Source organism: Vipera ursinii, assembly GCF_947247035.1.
Source record: "Vipera ursinii genome assembly, chromosome: 5".
In the NCBI taxonomy this organism is placed as follows: domain Eukaryota; kingdom Metazoa; phylum Chordata; class Lepidosauria; order Squamata; family Viperidae; genus Vipera; species Vipera ursinii.
This window is the reverse complement of record NC_139518.1, coordinates 23316396-23336880: the sequence shown is the minus strand read 5'-3', so window position 1 is coordinate 23336880 and position 20485 is coordinate 23316396. Positions and strand designations below refer to the sequence as shown.

The 20485-nt window shown below is 41.8% G+C and overlaps 1 protein-coding gene across 1 annotated transcript in view; it reads left to right on the top strand.

Annotated features, from left to right (window-relative positions):
• Positions 1-628: 628 nt before the first annotated feature.
• Positions 629-20485, top strand: part of TIPARP (TCDD inducible poly(ADP-ribose) polymerase) — a 34106-nt gene continuing 14249 nt past the window's right edge. Inside the window, exons 1-2 of the mRNA XM_083365049.1 lie at positions 629-935; positions 4124-5091. Coding sequence (XP_083221175.1) covers positions 4184-5091 — 908 coding nt within the window. The 5' untranslated portion in view covers positions 629-935; positions 4124-4183. The remainder of the gene's footprint in view (positions 936-4123; positions 5092-20485) is intronic.

The following is a 20485-nucleotide window of genomic DNA, read 5'->3' as shown; positions in this document are numbered from 1 at the left end:
AGCCAGGCAAGCCTGGCTGAGGAATTCTGGGAGTTGAAGTCCACAAGTCATAAAAGGGCCAAGTTTGAAGACCCCTGAAGTAGCTCTTTGCAACCACGCCAGTTGCCGGGTGCGTGCGTGCGTGCGTGCGTGCGTGCGTGTCCTCTCCCCCCCCACCGCCCAAGCCGCAAGAACTTTATGCAAATAAGGGAGCCGTGAGCCCGCTCGGCCCTTCCTCTCAGCCCGCCCTGCTCGGGTGAGAACGGCGCAAACGAGGCGAGGCCGGCCGGAGGAAAAGGAGGCCGGGTAGAGGGGTTGTCGGCCTGGAGTGCCTCTCTGAACCTGAGTTCCTCTCATACAGCGTTTCCCAACCTTAGGAACTTGAAGATGCGTGGACTTCAACTCCCAGAATTCCCCAGCCAGCATAGCTGGCTGGGGAATTCTGGGAATTGAAGTCCACGCATCTTCAAGTTCCTAAGGTTGGGAAACGCTGCTCTCATACACACGCACGCACGCACGCACGCCAAGAAAGGTGGGAGCGGGCTCCGCCCCTTTCGGCTGCGAGGCTCCTCCCCCGGATCGTGCCGCTGTTGGCCGAGGAGGGCTTTGCAGGAAGCGGTATTTAAAACAGGCTGCGAGGAACATGTGAGCCGCGCAGTGTTCGGAGCTGGAGGAGGAGGAGGCGGCGGCGAGGGCGAGAGAGGAGCTGGCTGGGAATTGGTGCGAGCGCCGGCCTCCCTCCACCCCTCCCCAGCGCCGCGGCCAGAATGGGAGCTTGGTCACGTCCAGGCAGGAACGGCTGCTCCTCCAGCTCGCGGAGCGCCACCGTCCCTAGCAGACTGCGCTGAGCGCACGGACGGTGCCGAGGAAGGAGGAGCCGCCGCTCCGGCCCGGAGACTCGACTTCGCCGCCTTTCTTAAGCTGCTGGTGCCGGCCGCCGAGCAGCAAGAAGCGAGGTGCGTCCAAGCCGCAGACTCGGGTTGGGGGGGGAAACTTCCTTTCTTTCTCTCTCCCCCCCCCCCACCCTCCTCAGCAAAGGCGTCCTTACTTTTGCCAAGGCCCCCAGGTCAGAGCTGGGCCCGAGGGATTTACGCGCAGTAGTAAATCTTTTTTTAAAAAAATACAAATAAAAATAATAAAAATCTTGGGCTGCCCCGGCTTCTGGAGGTTGGCTTTTGTTGAACGTTACCCTCCCGCTTTGCAAAACGCTCGTCCTGGGAGCCTCGCGGATTGGCTTCGGAGGACGGCGGCCCTGGGATCGAGGTCGGGAAGGGAAGGAAAAAGGGGGTCCGGGTGGGGGTTGGGTTGGAGCGCTGGAGAGGAGATAGGAAGCCGAGCACGAAGGTGGGCGCGGGCGTTTGGGTGGGTTTTTTTTTTCTTCCAGCCTGCTCTTGGCTCAGAGGCGCGTCCTTTTCGATTCCTGTGGTCTTCCCCGGGCAGCCGTTTCGGACTCGGTCCATGGACCGGAGCCCAAGCCCCAGAAGCGTCGCTTTGAGCTGGCCAGGACTTGCTTCGAATTCGAAATTAGTGTGCATTGCCCAGGAAGGGAAGCAACTGGGACCAGAGAGAGAAAGAGAGAGAGAGAAAAAGTTTTAAGCCGCTTGTCTGAAGCCGTCCCGCTTTCAGAAAAAGCGCTGAAACGTAGTTGTGAGTGAGATTTAGCGCCTTCCAGACCAGAGTCTCGGAATCCCCTTCGGTTGTTTTGGCAGCAACGCCGCAATGGTATGTTAATTAATGCAGAGGGAATAATCTGGACCTTTCGGCGCATGAACAGATCTGGATTAGAGAATCTCACAATTCAAAACAACGCTTAGAAAGAATGCGAGCAAAACCCTACGCCCACCGCTGTTTCGACGCTTGGATCTATGTTAAGCAAGAGGAGCAGCCTATTTATTCTCTGTTGAATAATTGATCTTCTTGGAATGAGATCCCTCCTAGGCAAAATAACGGGGAGGGGACTGCTTTTAACGATGGTGCATAATCCTGGAATTGTAAAACTTCAGGAAGTGTAATGAATGAACAGCTGTATGTCTCGAGCTGGTGAACAGGAAAGGGACTCATCCATCTGAGTAATCTTGGTTCTGCATAAACTTGCTCGACTCCTTAAGGTTTGCACGTAAGGTTTGCACGGGGAGTAAATTGGTTGGCAACCTCTCCAAAACTATTTGCTCTAGGGATAGATAACCCTTCAGACTAATTTGGGGAGTATGTGTATATATCCATTTTGCCTTATAAGAATTGCTCTGACATAAAGTGTATAATGATTTGAGTTTTTATGGCGGCATAAAGCAGGTGTAACCTCGTGTTAATGATAAAATGGGCAGCTGATTAACCATTTATGATATCTTGGGTTTGGTGAAACTGCTCCTGGAAATGGATGGGTTATTTTATTTTCAAAAGTAAAACCTGTAAAGAATTCATTAGATGAAACAAAAACAACCCCGTAAAAAAAGTCTGCAAAGGTTTTGAGTCCACAAGATACAGGAATAGTTGTCCTTCTGCTTGGCCTGGCAGTAGAATGGATGGCCGGTTCAATCTTTTGTACAATAGCCTGGCACAGCTCTGTGTCTTAAGGGAGGCATCTTTTTTGTACTGGCACAGAGGGATAGTGGCATTCACTGGCTTGCTGGATTCAGTATTCGTATCATGCCCAAATCTGCTTTACAATTTCTCAGAATTTCTTCCCCAGCAAAAGTGGCTTCTCTTTTTCTGTCTCATAAGGGGCCCAAGAATTTCTTTTGAACTTTGATGGAATGTGTTATTTCCTCTGTTTGTGGAGATGATTGATGATAATACAGTACAGCTAGTGTTGGTAACATTTTTTTTGTGGTGTAGTTCTCTATCCTTCTGAAACCTGCCTGGCTGCCCACATGTCCCAGTCTGAACATCCCAGCAGGAAGAATTTCTTGGGGATTTAATTGACACTTATAAAATCTGAGACAAGAGCTGTTGGCTGCTGGAAAGATGACAGGCAAAGGCAGCACTCTAGGCCACCTTGTAATTAAGGAAGTGGAAGAATACTCCACCCAGGAGAGTTTAACTGAAATTCCTCTGAAAGCAAATGTATATGCAAATTCCCTTTTGTAAAATTGAGAAAGGCCTGGTGGGAAAAAGGCAGGAGAGTGTTTTTTAACATTTTAGTATGTGTATTCCTGTATCGAGTTTCTTCTTGCTCCTAGCGACAGACTTTGTACTGGTTATTTAGAAAGCCGGAGAAGCAATTCAAAAGAACTTCTACTCCCTCCCTTTTAAGCATTTTAACTGCCTCCCTAGGCTCTTGCTAGAAGAGAACATTTCCAAACCTTAATTTTTGCATATGTGCAGCTGCTGTTTTGCCTCTCCTTTCTGACTAGAGTCGGACCTGCAATAGTTGATTCCGCCTGTGGGTGGCAGCATGTTTATTTGCTGTGTCATTTAGCCAGAAACAGCCAGGGTTTCTGGAATGTGATTCAGATAGAATGACTGGCAATATGTGGGAATACGAAACTGTCCAGGAAGCTTGGAGGGAGGAACAATTGGCAGTTCCGAAGCCACTGTGCACAAGGTCTCTTTTTCAAGAGTCTTTTGAAAGAGTTTCACATTCCCACATGCTGTTAGTCATTAATTCTGAATGTAGCAACTTGCAAGGTCATCTTGTGGAAGGAAAATGAATCTCTTCCTGTTGTTAGAGTAACCAACTGGTGCAGGTATGTTTGTCCTTTATCTTCATTAATCTGTGAAAGAACAGCAGAAGGAAGGAAAGCATTGAACACATCCAAAGGGATGTTAAGAATCTAGGACAATCTGTCCTGCATAAATAAATAAATAAATAGGGAAATTGGGGGTTAGGGTGGGGAGGTAGTTTTAATGCCTGTTCCAGAGCTGGACTGTTTATGGATTCAGGGAAACTTGAATATGTTTATTAGGGTTTTAGGTCTTCAGTTTTTAATTGGTTTCGGGCTTTGTGTCCAGCCTCAAGAATGGAGAGAAATTAACTACCTTTTTATTTTGGGAACTTGATAGCATCTTTTCTAACTGTCATCTCTTGATGAAAGAATCCATAAAATGTGTTATAAGGGGTGTTATCGGAGTCCTGGTTCTTTGTTACCGGAGATGTGACACAACTCTCCTTCAATAATAACAGTTTTATTTTGTCTACTTGTAGGTCTTTAGGACTTGGAAATTAATTCTGAACAGGGTGGGCCCAGGACGCACAGAACGCCCAATGGAAACTGAAATGGAGTCTCCTTGTGAAGTCCAGCCAGCTGCTTGTCAGGAAACACAGCCCCCTGATCCTCCAGAGGCGTTTCCTCCATCTGCGAGTGTTCCCGAAAAGATACCACCAATCAAGCCATGTTTTAAGAAGAAGCAGCAGATGCAAAAAAGGCTGGATTCAGAAGCACTGCGGGCTCTGCGGCCGATCTTCACCAGCTTGCTTGGCACAGGCACCTTGGATGGAATTTTCGTGCCCAGGGGACAGAATAGTAGCCATAGTAACTTGTGTGAATCTGTTGCAAAAAAGAACTTGGGAATTGCAGCTCCATGCCCACAACCAGATGGCAATGTAGCCGTCTTAGTGCCAGGAGCTCCAGCAGTTCAGGGACAACTATCAGATGGACATCTTGAAGAGGAGGTCCAGCCACAGGACCAGCGCTTCCCCTCCATTACCTCTCCTGCTAATGAGCCATTCCAAGACAGCTGCTTGCATGCTGCCTCTAATGCTGCTGCCCTCCTTGCATACCCTGGCAAGATACTTGAAGGTTACCCATCTGGGATACCCCCAAGTAACAACCAGTGCCTGCTCCAGTGTAACGGGAATCCAGGTGATAAGTTTGGAGCTGGTCTTTTCCAGAACAAAAGTGAAGATGCTTCCCTTGACTTGGTGTTTGAACTTTTGAATCAGTTGCAATATCATACCCACCAGAAGGATGGGATTGACATCTGTGTGCATTTTCTTCAAGGCATGTGCGTGTATGGCAGTGATTGCCCCAAGCATCATACTGTCCTGCCATATCACTGGCAAGCCAGGAGAACCGCTACACAAGTGTGGCAAAGTGTGACTACTGACTCCCAGGAGCATCTGGAGAGACTCTACTGCAATCCAGACAATGACAAAGTCAAAATGAGATACCGGTAGGTCTTTAATATAGGTAGTTGTGCTGGTGGAACAAAAAGTAGGATTTAGGAATCTTACTAGAGTTGCAGAATTTGTGCAGAACGTGACATTTCATGTCTGATTAGGGCAGATGACGTACATGTTGGGGAACAGGTTCAAATGTAAAAGCTTCCTTCTCCCTCCCTTTACCTTCTATTCTTAGAAGACAATTATGTATTGAAAAGAACTTTCTCTGAAGACTTTATGCATAATTGAGTTTCTGGGTTCATTAATTGGATGGTCGTCTGATGTCAGTAATAATGAAATAATGGTTCAAGAGATACCAAAGTAAAAGTCAAACAGGTATTTGAAGAAAATGGATCCTGTTGGTGGATGTAACTATTTGAGTTTTCTCATTGGTTGCAGTGATTAGCTGTGATTAACTTTGGAAACTAAAAGTGCTGTAGAGTGGAAACAGTGTAAAATGTTTTGATTGACTGATTTGTTAGATCAATATCTCACCTTTCCTGCCATTTCCCCTATCTCTGTGAGATAACTTGAGTTGAGATTATATATTTTTAGTCTGGCTCACTTCTAGTCTGCACAATTCTGGGCAGATCACAAGTCTTATTTTAGATCAACAACTAGATTCCCATAGTCAACAAATAGATGCTCGTCTCCTGTTTTTCTTCTTTTGTGATTAGATTTAAGGAGCATGCACTAATAGTGATCTTAAATGGATTGTTAATGTCATATTAGAGCCTTGGTGGAGCAGCGGGCTAATGCCTCCTTAAGTAACACCAGCTGCCTGCAATTAGTGCAGGTTCGTGTCCCACCAGGCTCAAGGTTGACTCAGCCTTCCATCCTTCCGAGGTAGGTAAAATGAGGACCCAGATTGTTGGGGGCAATTAAGCTGACTTTGTAATAATGCCGCTGGGGGGGGGGGCGAAAGCCCTAATAAGCAGGCATATACATAGAATGAAGGCTACTGCTAAGCTTGTAAGCCGCCCTGAGTCTTCGGAGAAGGGCGGGATATAAATGGAATTAAAATAAAAAAAAATAAAAAAAATTACTGATGGCCACTGCCATGTATTTCTAAAGGCACATGGAATTTTCAACAAATGAATTAACAGCTTTCTTGTATTCAGTTTCAGTTGATATTGTTTTCTCATTGTGAGACAGGAACTGCTCTTTATACATTTTTCTACTTTCTGCATTAATAACTTTGTTCACTTTTATCGTATCTTTTATCATATCTAAAAGCCCCAAAGCTGTCACCTTTATTTACAGAGCAGTGACTGAATTGACTATCTTGATTGCCTTTTTCTACATTTTTTTAAAATTTCCTTTCTAAGCTGCAGCAAGATACATACAGTTATTCCAAATGTAGTTGGATTTATACAAAGGCAAAAGTTGAAATAGTTGAGCACCATTTTACACACAGCTAAAATATTGAGATTCCAAAAATGTGCTTTATCACGCTGAGCAAGAAACAACATAATTAGAAGAAGACTTCAATACAATACTTGAAAAAGGTGATAAATTGGCAAGAAATGGTAAAGTTAAATGAAGCTATAATAGCTGTTGCAGGCAGCTGTTGATCCCTAAAGATTACATCTCTTTAATGGAGGATCTCAGGGGGTCTAATGCACCTAGATCTCTCTAGGAACTCTTTAGGTTGCACCCAGGCTTTGGCTAAGCACCAAAGGACTTTAGGATTGAATTGTTTGTGGTGCAAGTAGAGCAATCTGTGCTAGGAACAAAGGAGTGTGTGAAGTAACATGTAGACTAACAGACCTTTGGGAGAGGAACATACTGTCTGTTATCTATGTTAGCCAGCACAAAATTGGATTAAATTCTAGGCAACAGGGTAGAAATACAGAGTGGAAGAACCTCGTACACCACTCCTTATTTTCTTTAAAGCAGAGGTTCATACATAATTTGAATCCCCAAGGATGCAGGTGACTCTAAAAGCATACCCAGAAGTCTTAAGAGAGGTCCCTGGAAGAGGTCATCGTAGTCTCAAATGGTATAGGATTTCCTGCCTGAGCAGGGGGTTAGACTAGATGACCTCTAAGGTCCCTTCCAGCTATTATTATTTACAAAAATGGCCACTGAATTGAGTTGTTAATGTGATAGGATTACATGTCTATGTATTTACATTTTAATTGTGTTAAATATGACAAAATGTACATAAAAATAATTTTAATATTTTATTTCATTGCTTCTGAGCTTATCCAGCTGTGTGTCCTGCTCCTTAAGTGTTGTTCTTTGAAAGACATCGCTGTCTTAGCAAGTTAATTATTGTTGATCAAAACAAAAATTTCACATGATGATTGAGGGATCCTCAGGAACTGGTTAACAAATATTTAAAAAGCCACACAAAGTTATTGGGAACTAGAGAGTAACTCACAAATGGGTTGCTGGTCTGTCTGGCCATCGGACTACATGGGCGTGGTGATGCAATGTCTTTCTTCCTTGCTAAGCTGCCTTATTGACTCAACCGCTTCTGTAGAGTTAGGGAAGTATTGGCATTGCACTTGTTCATACTTTGCACATCTGAACAGAACTTGGAATGCCTCTTTCTAAATCATTGCTTCTCAACCTTGGCAACCGTAAGATGCACGAACTTCAACTCGCCTTGCTGGCTAGGGAATTCTGGAGGTTGTAGTGCACAGATCTTAAAAATTGCTAAGGTTGAGAAACACACTTCTAATTTGTCTGCAAAGGATGCCAGAAGAAACATCTTGAAAGTAAACAAGTATTTTGAGCTCCCTCTGCAAATCTCTCTTGTTGCTTGCTGATTCACTATGATTATGGCATATTACACCCATGTTGATTATAGGATTTATTTAAGTATTTCTTAGATTCAGACGTGAATTTAGAAAGAAATGTCAAAACTGGTTGGTTTAATCTATCTGCCTGTAGTGTTTGGGGGGGAATAGTGCCAGAGAAATTTGTTTGCACCTGACCTTGTTATTAAACAATCAACAATAGCAAAAACAGGGCTGGGAGAAATGATTTTGAATAGCACTAACCCACAGCTATTTGCCGTACTTTAAAACAGCTGCACTGCATGACCCAAAGGTTCATGCCCTCATCTCTCATCCTAGGACATTCCACTTGGATGGAACAAAGCCTTAGTTGCACCCACAAAATTGCTGCTGCTCCAAGCAATTACTTGGGCAGCTGAGCTGGTTTTGCAAGACCCACTTGACATTCCAGTCTAGGTCAGCACAGAACTAACCTTAGCTTAATGCAAATACAGAAGGAAGAGTAATCAGAGTGATTTAACTGACACGTAGGAGGGATAAGATGGCTGTCAAAGAGTAGGAGCAGTCGGCTGGTTGAACAGTTGCCTTGGGGAAGTTGTGGAATTTCTCTTTGTGACATTAAAGCAGAAGCTGAATGAACCTCTATTGTGGATGGTTTGGATCCGAGGAATGTCTATTATGCATGTGGTAGAGGATGAGCTCAACTCTCTAGTCTCAGGACTTCAAACTTTAGAGGGGTAAATCAAATCAATAATTCAAATACTATTCTTGTTCATTCTTGAAGGCTTGCCTGTCATGTGTTGCTTTCCTTTTGAAATTTATAAAAGGAAGACAAATTGATTTAAAACTTGTATGTTGTTCTGCAGCAATCAAAGTTACTTTTTTCTTGTCTACATCAAAGTTATTTTAAACTCTTAAACAACAAACCTAGTTTTGGTTTTACTCATCTCCCAAATCATGGGAACCTTCGCTTTAATCCTTCTAGGTCTTTAGGAAATGGATGCATTGCATCCACCATAAGTTGCAATTTTCACATGTAGAAAGTATATTTAAGTAAGCAAGAGTAGGAAATGTTCATGTAGTTGGGAAAAGCCAAATTTTGACTTCTCGGCACATGTGCATACAGGGCAAATTATTGGTGAGAAGAGGAAAAAGTAAAAATATAAAGACACTATGTCAATCAAATAGAGTTGTTTTCCACAGAGGAAAATAGTAAAGTACCTTTTACAATGTGGTTTGGATAAATTTAAAAGCCTTCAGGGGACTTTAAGATTTTATCTAATCTCTCTGTATTCATACAACTCTATAAAATTTAAGTGTCATTTTACAATGCGGAATTTCTGGCTGGTTATAATGTTCAAAACTACTTTGCTAGAATTATTTGTATTGTTTTGCATTCACTTCTTGTACAAATACAATTAAAGTAATGATTAAAAATATTTTCAAATAAAGCAATGAGGTTACCATAAAAAGTATACAAGACAATAATAATTATCTAAATATTCTTTAAAGAAGATAAAACAAGAACGTGTGAGCAAATTAAGAGAATTGGGACAATGGGCTCTGTAACTGTTACAGGTAGTCCTTGACCTATGACCATAGTTGAGCCCAAAATTTCTGTTGCTAAGCCAGACAGTTAAGTGAGTTGCACTTCATTTTATGACCTTTTTGCCACCGTTGTTAAGTGAATTACTGCAGTTATTAAGTGAATCATGTCATTATGTGATTTTTGCTTCCCCCATTGACTTTGCTGTCAGAAGCCAGTTGGGAAATTTGCAAATGGTGATAAATGCCAGTTACCAAGTGCCCAGATTTTGATCACATGATCATAGGGATGCTGTGACAGTTGTTGGTATGAAAACTGATCATAAGTTATTTTTCAGTGCGGCTGTAACTTTGAATGGTCACTAAATGAATGGTTGTAAGTCAAAGATTACGTGCGTTAATTATTTTCCTGGGCAATGAGGAAAAACTTAATTTTATTTATTTATTTATTTATTTATTGATGGGATTTATATCCCGCCCTATCTCCTGAAGGACTCAGGGCGGCTCACAATAAAACATATAATAAGTGCATAAATCAAGATAAAATGAAATTGAGAACATCAGTGCAATAAAAAATTAGAGAATTTAAAAATGAATTAAAAATACTAAATATAAATTAATTAAAATGCCTGTCAGCTTGGTGGAACAGGTGTGTTTTGAGGCCGCGGCGAAAGGATTGGAGGTTTTGGGCTATCCGAAGCTCAGGGGGGAGCTGATTCCATAGGGTTGGTGCTCCCACAGAGAAGGCCCTCCCCCTGGGGGTCGCCAGCCGACATTGCCTAGCTGACGGTACCCTGAGGAGGCCTTCTCTGTGTGAGCGTACTGGACGATGGGAATTTGTTCCCGGCAGCAGATGGTCCTGCAAGTATCCCGGACCTAAGCCATGTAGGGCTTTAAAGGTAAGTACCAGCACCTTAAATCTCACCCGGAGGGCAACTGGTAGCCAATGCAGCTCACGCAGGAGGGGTGTAATATGGGAGTATCGGGAAGCTCCCATCACAACCCGTGCAGCTGCATTCTGCACCAGCTGAAGCCTCCGGGTGGTCTTTAAGGGCAGCCCCATGTAGAGAGCATTACAGTAATCAATACGGGAGGTAACGAGTGCGTGGGTGACTGTACGTAGGGCATCTCGGTCCAAAAAGGGGCGCAATTGGTATATAAGACGAATCTGGGCAAATGCCCCCCTAGCCACGGTTCCAATGTGCTCTTCAAAACTGAGTCGTGAATCTAGGAGGACGCCCAGATTGCGTGCTTTATCAATGGGAGGTAACATCTCTCCTCCTATAGTCAGAGATGGAACCTCTTGGAGTAAACGAGATGACGGTATATACAGCCACTCAGTCTTGGCCGGGTTGAGTCGAAGCCTGTTTTCTCCCATCCAAATCTGTACCGCTTCCAGACAACGGGACATCACATCGAGGGCAACACTGGGTTGGTTCGGGGTGGAGATGAATAGCTGGGTATCATCAGCATATTGATGATATTTCACCCCGAAGCTACGGATGATCTCTCCCAGCGGCTTCATATAGATGTTGAACAGGAGGGGCGAGAGCACCGAACCCTGAGGCACTCCACAATTAAGAGGCCTAGGGCTTGACCTCTGCCCTCCTGCCAACACCGTCTGCGAACGGTCCGAGAGGTAGGAGGAGAACCAACGCAGAACGGTGCCTCCCACTCCCAGCCCCTCAAGACGACGCAGTAAGATACCATGGTCGATGGTATCAAAAGCCGCTGATAGATCTAATAGGACCAGAACAGAAGAATAACCTCTATCTCGGGCCCGCCAGAGATCATTCACCAGCGCGACCAATGCCGTCTCCGTGCTGTGCCCTGGTCTGAAACCCGATTGGTACGGATCTAGATATTCAGCTTCCTCCAGGTTCAAAGGGAGCTGTCGTGCCACCACGCTCTCAACGACCTTCGCAAGGAAGCGAAGGTTGGAGACAGGACGGAAGTTGTTTAAAACAGCTGGGTCCAGTGCCGGTTTCTTGAGGAGGGGCCTTACCACCGCCTCTTTCAAGGCAGCAGGGAAGTACCCTTCACTCAGTGAGGCATTGATAACTGCTAGGAGCCAGCCTCGTGTAACCTCCCGAGAAGCATAGACTAGCCAGGAGGGACACGGGTCCAACAAACATGTGGCGGCACTTAGTTTCCCCATGATCTTGTCCATTGAAGCGTTTGAGTTTCTAAGACTGCTGCTAGGATAATTTTTAATGATGAAAGCTATGAATTTTTAAACCTGCACACATTTTTCCTAAATGTGTTCAGATGGTTTAATACATCTTATTGATTAATGCAACTGAATTGTTGTTTGCTTTTTGCTATTAAGCTGCTTTGATCCAAAAGGGCTACACTCGGTTGTGATTCAGCATATTTGCCCTATCATCTTGCTGATGGTTGCCAAAAAGCTTTAAAATATTTGAAGTTGCAAGTCATTATTTTATCTCAAAACACAGCTATACCATTTTTATTATTTGCCAAGGTCATCTGCTGGAAGACTAATGGGCTTCCTTCTATATTTTGGTTGGCCACTAGAAAGAACAGAACAAGGGTATGATCTGGCAGAGCACAGCTTATGTTCTTATATTAAAACAGAAAAGAGTTTGGGTTTTCTATACTTCTTTGTCGGCCATGATTTATAGCCTAGATCTGGTAGCCATATTATTTTATACTTAAGTACATTGCAATGATAGACAAAGGATAATTTCATCACATTTATGTGCATTCCTTCTATTCTTCAGTCAGCAGGAAAGGATGCTGATTAAAAATGTTGCTGCCCTGATGAACTGTCTCAGTGAAAAGGCGGCAACTGATACTGCCTTTTCAGTTTTAATAAAGAACAATTTAAGGGTAGCAAATTGTGTATTCTTCTATCCGCCTTTCCCTTTGTTGTGAACATAAGTAAATATACTGTAGGTGTCCCAGGATAATTGTTGCAGGCTCCAATCTGAGTCTGTCACCTCTGGTCCCAATGACTGACTCAGTTTGGACCCTGCAATGTTTGCTTTCCTACCCAAGCTCCACCTGCTGGGTGGGAAGAACAACTCTTAAAAATGTTCTAAATGTGCATGGGATAGCAAAATCTTCTGAAATTGCAAGAAGAAAAAAGACTAAATCATTTAATTTGGTGAGAAAAGCATATTCTTTTGTGTCTCAAATGAGAATTGTACCATGGACCCAAACACCCTTATCAATCCAACTTCCATCTCAAGCCCATGAAAAAGTTGTACAGGTAGTCCTCAACCTACGACCACAATTGAGCACAAAAATTCTGTTATTTAGTGAGCTTTGCCCCACTTTACAACCTTTCTTGCCACAGTTGTTAAGTGAATCACTGCAGTTGATAAGTTAGTAACACGGTTGTTAAAGGAATTTTGCTTCCTCATTGATTTTGCTCATCAGAAGGTTGCAAAAGGTGATCACATGACCTTGGGATACAGCAGTGTCATAAGTATGAACCAGTTGCCAAGCATCTGAATTTTGATCACATGATCACGGGGATGCTACAAAGGCCATACATGTGAAAAATGGTCATAACATCACTTTTTTCAGCGCCTTTGTAACTTTAAACATTCACTAAATAAACTGTTGTAAGTCGAGGACTACCTCTACTTGCGAGAGAATTCTGGTGACCTAGGATTTACTGCATTTACAGGGACTGATATTAAGTCCCAATGGGAATGAATTGTCTGGAAGTTGAGTCATAGCAACTAGACTTCTTGTTGATTCAAAACGTTCTGCTACTTGTACGAGTAGCTTCTTTACTCTTCTTCAGTTCAGCTGAAGAAGCTACTTGGATAAGCTGTGAAATGTTTTGAATCAACAAGTAGTCCAGTTGCCAGGACTCAGCTTCCAAGCAACTCTACCTAGATGACTGAGAATCTTCATCGGCATATCCCAAGCCTCGTAGGCTTGTAGGCTGCCAAGCTTCCCTGGTTGGCTCTGTTTAGGAAAAAAAGTGGAATTCCACTAACTAACATATCTTAAATATGTTCATATCTGTTCATCAAAACCATTCTATGAAAATCTGTTTCCCCCTTTTTAGGTTTTTGGAATTTTTGCATATTATTGCCACTGAATATTAGTAGAAAAGTTATATAACCTTGATGTGGAGAAGATTGGGAGTAATAGTGAAGCTTCCCAAGTATTTTACTTGAGATTTCTGGAGGAATGCTCTAAAAACAAATGAATCAAATTGAAAATTTTTAGTCATGTAGGTGTTGTTTCATTTGTCAGAAACCAAACACTTATTTGCAATAAGAACCTCATACCAACTGTCAAGCATAGAGATGATACAGTCATGGTTTCGGAATGTTTTGCTGCCTCAGGACATGCCACGATTAAAGGAAGCATGGATTCTGTTTTGTATCAGAATAATCGGTAGGCCATCTTCAGCTGATGCTGAAACAAGTAGTTTGTGGAGCACGGCAAGGGTCTCAGTATATTGTATGAGCAAATCTAGCAGATGAAGAAAAACAAATTCAGCATTTTTGAATAATCGGATCAAAGCCCACAGAAAGCTTATCACAGGATCTGAAATAAGCTGGAAAATGCTAGAAAACTCTCAGATGTTACAGAGTTGAAGCAGTTCATTCTGGAGAAACAGGCGTAACTTTCTACATAGCCATGTGAGAGGTTATTAGTACCTAGAGGAAGTATCTGTTTTCTGGTAAGAATAATGCAATGAATAACTGAATTTAAGGGGTGATTACTTCTTCACATGAGCACATTTAACATGTTGGATTGCCTTTATGAAATAAAACAAGCACCAAACTTAGGGATTCTTTTTCTTCCAGGATCCACATGAGGTTTATTGAAGAACACAATCCATTGAATTTGCCATGAAGTACCTTTTGGAGCAAACTTGTCTAGTAATCTTTTAAAAAAACCAAATTAATACTTATTTTACCAATCCACATTTATTATTTTTGCATACATCCAAAAGCTAAGTTTAAGTAACATGTCAGGATACAATGGGATTGGTTAATTTGTGACTTAGTATATGATGTGGTTTAGTTTGTAGTCCAGTGTTAAGATACCTGACCGTTCTGTTTGCATATTATGAGAGCTTTGTTATTGATTTAAGTCCTACTATGATTTCATTATTTAGGCATAATACATGAATTATGGTTTTCTCCTCTGGGTTTAATGTGTTTTATAAACTTAGCTAATGTATATTGGATAAGTCTAGAAAATCTGAACTTTTGAAGCCCATGCCAGTTTCACATGGAGCCTACATGTGGCCGCTGCAATCCAACTTTCCCCTCTGTTTTTCAGATGATGTTGTGTATCCTGGCAACTCAACATGGATAGTGGTATTTTTGAACCTGACTCTTTTAGCATTTAGTTTGTGAGCTTCCTAGTTCATATGGTTACCACTCTGATTTGGCTAAAGCTATTAAAACTTGAGTGGGCTATCTGCAAAGCTTGCCAGGAACAAGAAATGTCTAATTCAGCAGTTCTGAGTATCCAAGAGATGACAAGCTGCAGCCAGCCTTGGGTAGTAACCTGCAGGGGGTAGCTGTTTGTTTTTTTCCTTTGTTTCGAATGGTTTACATGGCACAGTGACCCATCACTGCGCTTGGTATCCATAATACCTTCATTGTTTGATGCTATAAGTCCATTCATGATTCTGGACCAATGGCTCATCCAGAGGCTAAAGAACAAGGTGCCCTACGAGTAGCTTGCTTTTCACTTGATCTTACCCCCTGTATCTATTCTAAAACTTAAATTCAACATTGCATTCCTTTCTTACATTGCCAACCTTGTTGGCAATGTAAGAAAGAATAAATAGGCATATGTACAGATAGGGTGGATGTGGGGGGTGGGAAGTATTGAGCAGCTGCCATAGCCTATGCCAGTTAAAGGGGACTTGTTTGTACTTGGGAACTCCCTCACAGCTGTTCCTCTGGGCTATCACTTGCCTGGCTGATTGCCTTGTCCAAATATGCAAGGAGTAAAGTGGTAAGTAGAGCACATGGCCTACTTGCATTGACTTTCTCTTTGGGCATAGAATTGTTTGGGGCCATGGAAGAAGAGAAGGGAACGGACTCTGTATTGATAAGGAATTGGGGAACAGAGAGTGGGGCTAGCCATTCAGGTTTTCTTGCCCAAGCTGTCTTCCCCTTCCTTAAAATCTCCTTGGAATTGATAGTCTTATGTTTATTGAAGTCTGTTTTCTATTGTTTTTACTTATAATTTTTACAGGGTTTTTATAGAAATTCTGCTTATATATACTTCAAGTGGTTGTCCTTGGACTGCCAGTCGCATAACATATTACATTTTCACTTTTTACATCTGTGATGACTATGTAATATGGGGGTCTTCTGACAAGTGATAACATGCATACTTACATGAAAGTCAGTCCTTCTAAATTTGAGGGGGGGAATAGACTTAACACATCCATTTGTGTGTGTGTGTGTGTGTGTGTGTTTGTGTTAATTTTAAAAACCATGTCTGTGTGTTTAAGTTTAAAAATCATATTAAGGAAGATTCACAAGGCAAATTCCATCTGCTGCCTAGCATGGTACAGTTCATTTTATCATCTTTGCATTCTTGCATCTGATTCCTTTTCATTTTGTGGGCCCAGTGCCATGTAAATAATTTCCCCCTTGCATTTGGAACAGGAAGTTCAAAGGTTTTCTGCTAATCTGTTTTTCAAAACAGAATGTAGTGATTATATTTCTGGCACCATATAAAGGCACATAAAACTGCTCCCGTTGAGTCAAAGTGTTTGCTATTTTAGCTGCAGGTGTCCTGATAGCTTATTTAAAAATAATTCTAGTACATAATGGAACTTATTTTTATTTGCATCTGTTGTATAATATGATCAGAATCAGATTGCCATAGCTGAAACTGTTGGCATTTTTCTTCACTTATAACATGGGTTGCAGATTATATTTTGATGTGGAAAGATGTCAGACTTTTTTTTTTTAAAAAAAAGTGCTGTAGCTTTTTAAGTCAATGTCCTTTGACTCACCATATTTTCCTGGATGTCAGAGTTTACCTAACCTGAAAAATTATGCAGGGTGATCTGTATAGGTAGTCTTCAACTTACGACTGGTAGCTTAGTGACTACAGCTTAGAGCAAAGTTCCCCAGCTTTTTGGGCACCAGGGACTGGTTCCATGGAGAAACGTTTTTTCCCTGGACTGGAGAGTGTGTGGTTTTGTGTGTTGCCTGCATCCCACGGATGGGGCTTTGCTTGTTTGTGCGGCCCAGTTACTGGCATGTCACGGAGCGGTACTGGTTCACTGACTCAGCCTCCAAAAGTACTTGTGACACCCCCCCCCCACCCCTTCTGATGTGACTACATTCAGGTGCTTGACAACTAATCCTTATGTATACTTATTGGCAGCATCCTGTGGTCACATGACAGCAGTTTACACCATTTTTGCCAAAAGCTGGAATTTACTTCTGATTTTTGGCAAAAATGCACCATAGTGAACAGTGGGCTCTCTTCATGACAGTTGTGTTTGCTTAATGACCACAGATTCACTTAATGACCTTGGTGATTTGATTAATGACTACCACAGGAAAAAAGTTTGTAAAATTGGGTCACTCACGTGATGATCCAGTTTGCAACCATCTTGACTTATGATCATAATGGACTGGCTCCATTATGGTCATAAGCTGAGGATTAACTGAAGCTGTTTCGGTCAAGATAGCTTGCTATGAATCAATACAGATGAATTTGATTTCAGGTGATTTCTGGGCTGGTTCTTAGAAATTGCATCAGTTATGTGCTTTGGCTGTGCCAAGACTAAAAGCATCAAAGATCTAAATGGGAGAAGCTTTGAATGATTGTGGATATCTGTGATATGAGTTCCTGCAAGCTCATATGCTGTGTTTATACAGGAAACAAAGTGATTAGACTCTTTCCTTACAGATCTCAGAAAACTGAAGGACACATGTTGGAAGTGGTGGGGCCAGAGTAGGTAACTGTCAACACACTCCTATTTACTTATGTTACTATGATGATAAGATTGGGGAAGCAGCTGTCACCTGGTTTGATCTAGGTCAGTCTGTTCCTTGTATAGTGGTAATAAATGCATGGCAGCCTAACAGGAAAATAAGGCATAGGTAAATGCAGCAATCCAGTTTAGCCTATTCAAGTCAATTGTTCCAAGAAATTTCTGATTACCACCTGTGTTTTAGTTTCGTTAGGCTTGAAGAGTGGAAACAAAATCCTCCAAATATTTTTACATGTTTAAAAGTTTCCAAGCTCAGAACAGTACTTTGTATTCAAAGCAGTTTTGTTTCAGGTTTAGGATACTTCCAAAATTCTGGAAACAGGTAGTTTCACATTAAAAATGGGATAGGAAATTGGTTTGAATCAAACTGTTTTGCATATCACTATCAAATGTGCTTGTGCTTGGCCTTTATATGGTAGAAATGAATACTGAGAATTTGTAAACTCAGGCATTATAAAATCCACTCAATTCCCATTTCCCTAAGTAGTAGTAGTATTAGTAGTACTGTAGTAGTTACAGTTGGATAGTAATGAGGAAGAGTATGATGCTCATAGATGGTTCAGGACTAGTTACTTCCTGTCAGCCCAACTTTCCTCACAGGATTATTGTTCAGAAGATAAAATAGGAAACAACATTTTCTCCTGTTGTTAAGAATATCAAAATTAGTAAAATGTTAGAAAAATGTTTTGTGGACAAGGGTTTTTCATCCACACAGGCCCAATCTTTACTAGATCTAAGCATTTCTTTCTTAAATAGAATTGCTTTCAATACAGGTAATCCTCAGCTTAAGATCACAAATTTGTTGTCAAACGAGACAGGTGAATTTTGCTCCATTTGACCTTTCTTGGCAAGTTGTTAGGTGAATCATTGCAATATTAAGTTAGTAACACAGTTGTTAAGTGAATCTGGCTTCCCCATTTATTTTGTCAGAAGGTCACAAAAGGTGACCACATGACACTGCAACCACCATATAATACATGCCAGTTGCCAAGCATCCGAATTTTGATCATGGGGATGCTGCAATGGTCGTAGGTGTGAAAAACGGTCATAAGTCTCTTTGGAAACAGGCTTTTTGTGAGTCTCTGTCACCTGTGGTGTCTCCCCCAGTCTTATCATTTCCTTATTTCTGCACCTAGAAATGCAGATTGTACAAACTATTAATGTTTCTAGAACTGCTGTGGTCCTATAATAAGAGTGCTTTTGGGATGGCAGGAGAAAACAGAATGATAGAAGTCCATGTCTCAAGTTTCAATTTACCTTTTTTGTTATTTAATTGTAAATTAACAATTTTGGTATAAAGCTATGAAGATCTGGCTTTCCCCCCAAACACTGGAATAAGATGAGATGGCTGCACATCATTGGTTTCACTTAGCATGAGGTTTTTGTTGTAAATACAGTATGTTTCATTTTTATAATTTTAACATGGCTTTTATGCTGTTTTAACTTTCGATTGGGAGTTGTCAAGAATTAGTTATAAAATGGGCTGCTACATGCATGTTTTAAATAATAAATAAGAGGCACAAGCAAACTTGCAATTTGTCCAGAACCCAGTCTTCGTGGAGGGGATAAAGATTCTCGGCTTCTGCAGAATCTGGGCAGAGTTGTTGGCACTCATACCTGCCCTGTGTTCCATATAGCAAATTGCTCAGTGTCCTGCTTTACGTTTTCTCAGTAGCCTGAAAGGAGGCATTGATTTCCACACACTCTCCTTCACTGAATTTCTTTAAAACTTCACAACTAGGAATAGCATTATATGTCAACTTGGGTTGTGTTGCGTGCATGCCTAGCTACTGTTGCTAAGCCACAAAGGGTTTGGCAAAAGGGGAACAAAGAGCTTTGTCAACCAGTTTCTAAGAGTGATTAAGCAAAACCTCGTTCTGCATGTGGTTTTCCTCCTTCCTCCTCCTAACTGCAGGGCACACACCACTTGACCAGTGCTGATGAATCAGGGCATAGTCACTGAAGCAAGGCCTTAAATGTTGGGGCACAGTATCCTCCTGTCTCCTGTCAGGAACCTTTTAGCCAGGAGGCTGATGTTAATGTGCTACACAGAAGCCATTCGTGGCATGGTGAACTGACTCCTGTAGCCTGCCCTGTCTTTCTCAGCAAGGCATTCATTAATCGAATGTGAATGCTGCTTCCACACCCTCACCCTGTGTGCAGATTTAGGAAAATCATGTCTGCAGAAGTTTCCATTGTGTAACTTGTGCATGGAAATCAGCCTGAGGCTGGCTCTCTTCCACACGCTTTCTGCATACTACTACCCACAAAAGTTCTGATCTTCACAAATCACTGTAAGGCAGGCTGATGGTATCTCCAGTGTTGTTACAGTAGGGCAGAATTGAGATGATAATCCAGAATTCATTTGAGATTACGTAGATAATTTTGAGTCTACTTTTGAGCCACCCAGAGTTATTGAAAGTTGGACAGCGTACAAATTTTAATAAATTATTATTAATATTATTGATAAAGGTTTATTCCCTTTTATACACTAATTAATTCAACAAACTCACATTCTGTCTTAACATTTTGTAGAATTCATGTAATTATTGAGTAAATGTAATTATTCGATTACTGAGACATATACTTCCAGTAGCAAATATTATAAAATATTGAAACTGATGAGCACAAGAACCTTGTCAGCTGATCTAACATCATAAACCAGTTTGAGCTTGATCCATCCCTCAGAGGAGTCTCTTGTTAAGGTGCTAGATTCTCACCAGGATACAAATGCTGCAACTTGACTCTTGGAAACTACAAATTCAACAATCAACAGTGAGCTTGATTGTTGAGTTAATTAGCATATAAAAGGATGAATCTCTGTGCAGCCAAGTGTGAGGAAGAACATAGTTTGTTGTGTTAGCCCTTGTAAAGCCTACCCACACCTAGCTCTTTAGTGGTGTATCTAGTTCTCCTTAGCCAGATAACTTGTTCCTAACTTACAAAAAGTTAGAAGACTTGGTATAGCTGGACTATATTACATCTAGACTAATCAGAACTGAGTTCAGCATTTGAGGATTAAGTGTTGCTCGACTCCTTACATGTTCATATGAAGTTGCTAAAAATTTCAGCAAAATTATTAGAAGCAATTTTACTGTGCCACTTTTAACTTGACTTCTGGGTAATTTGTAGAGATATCTA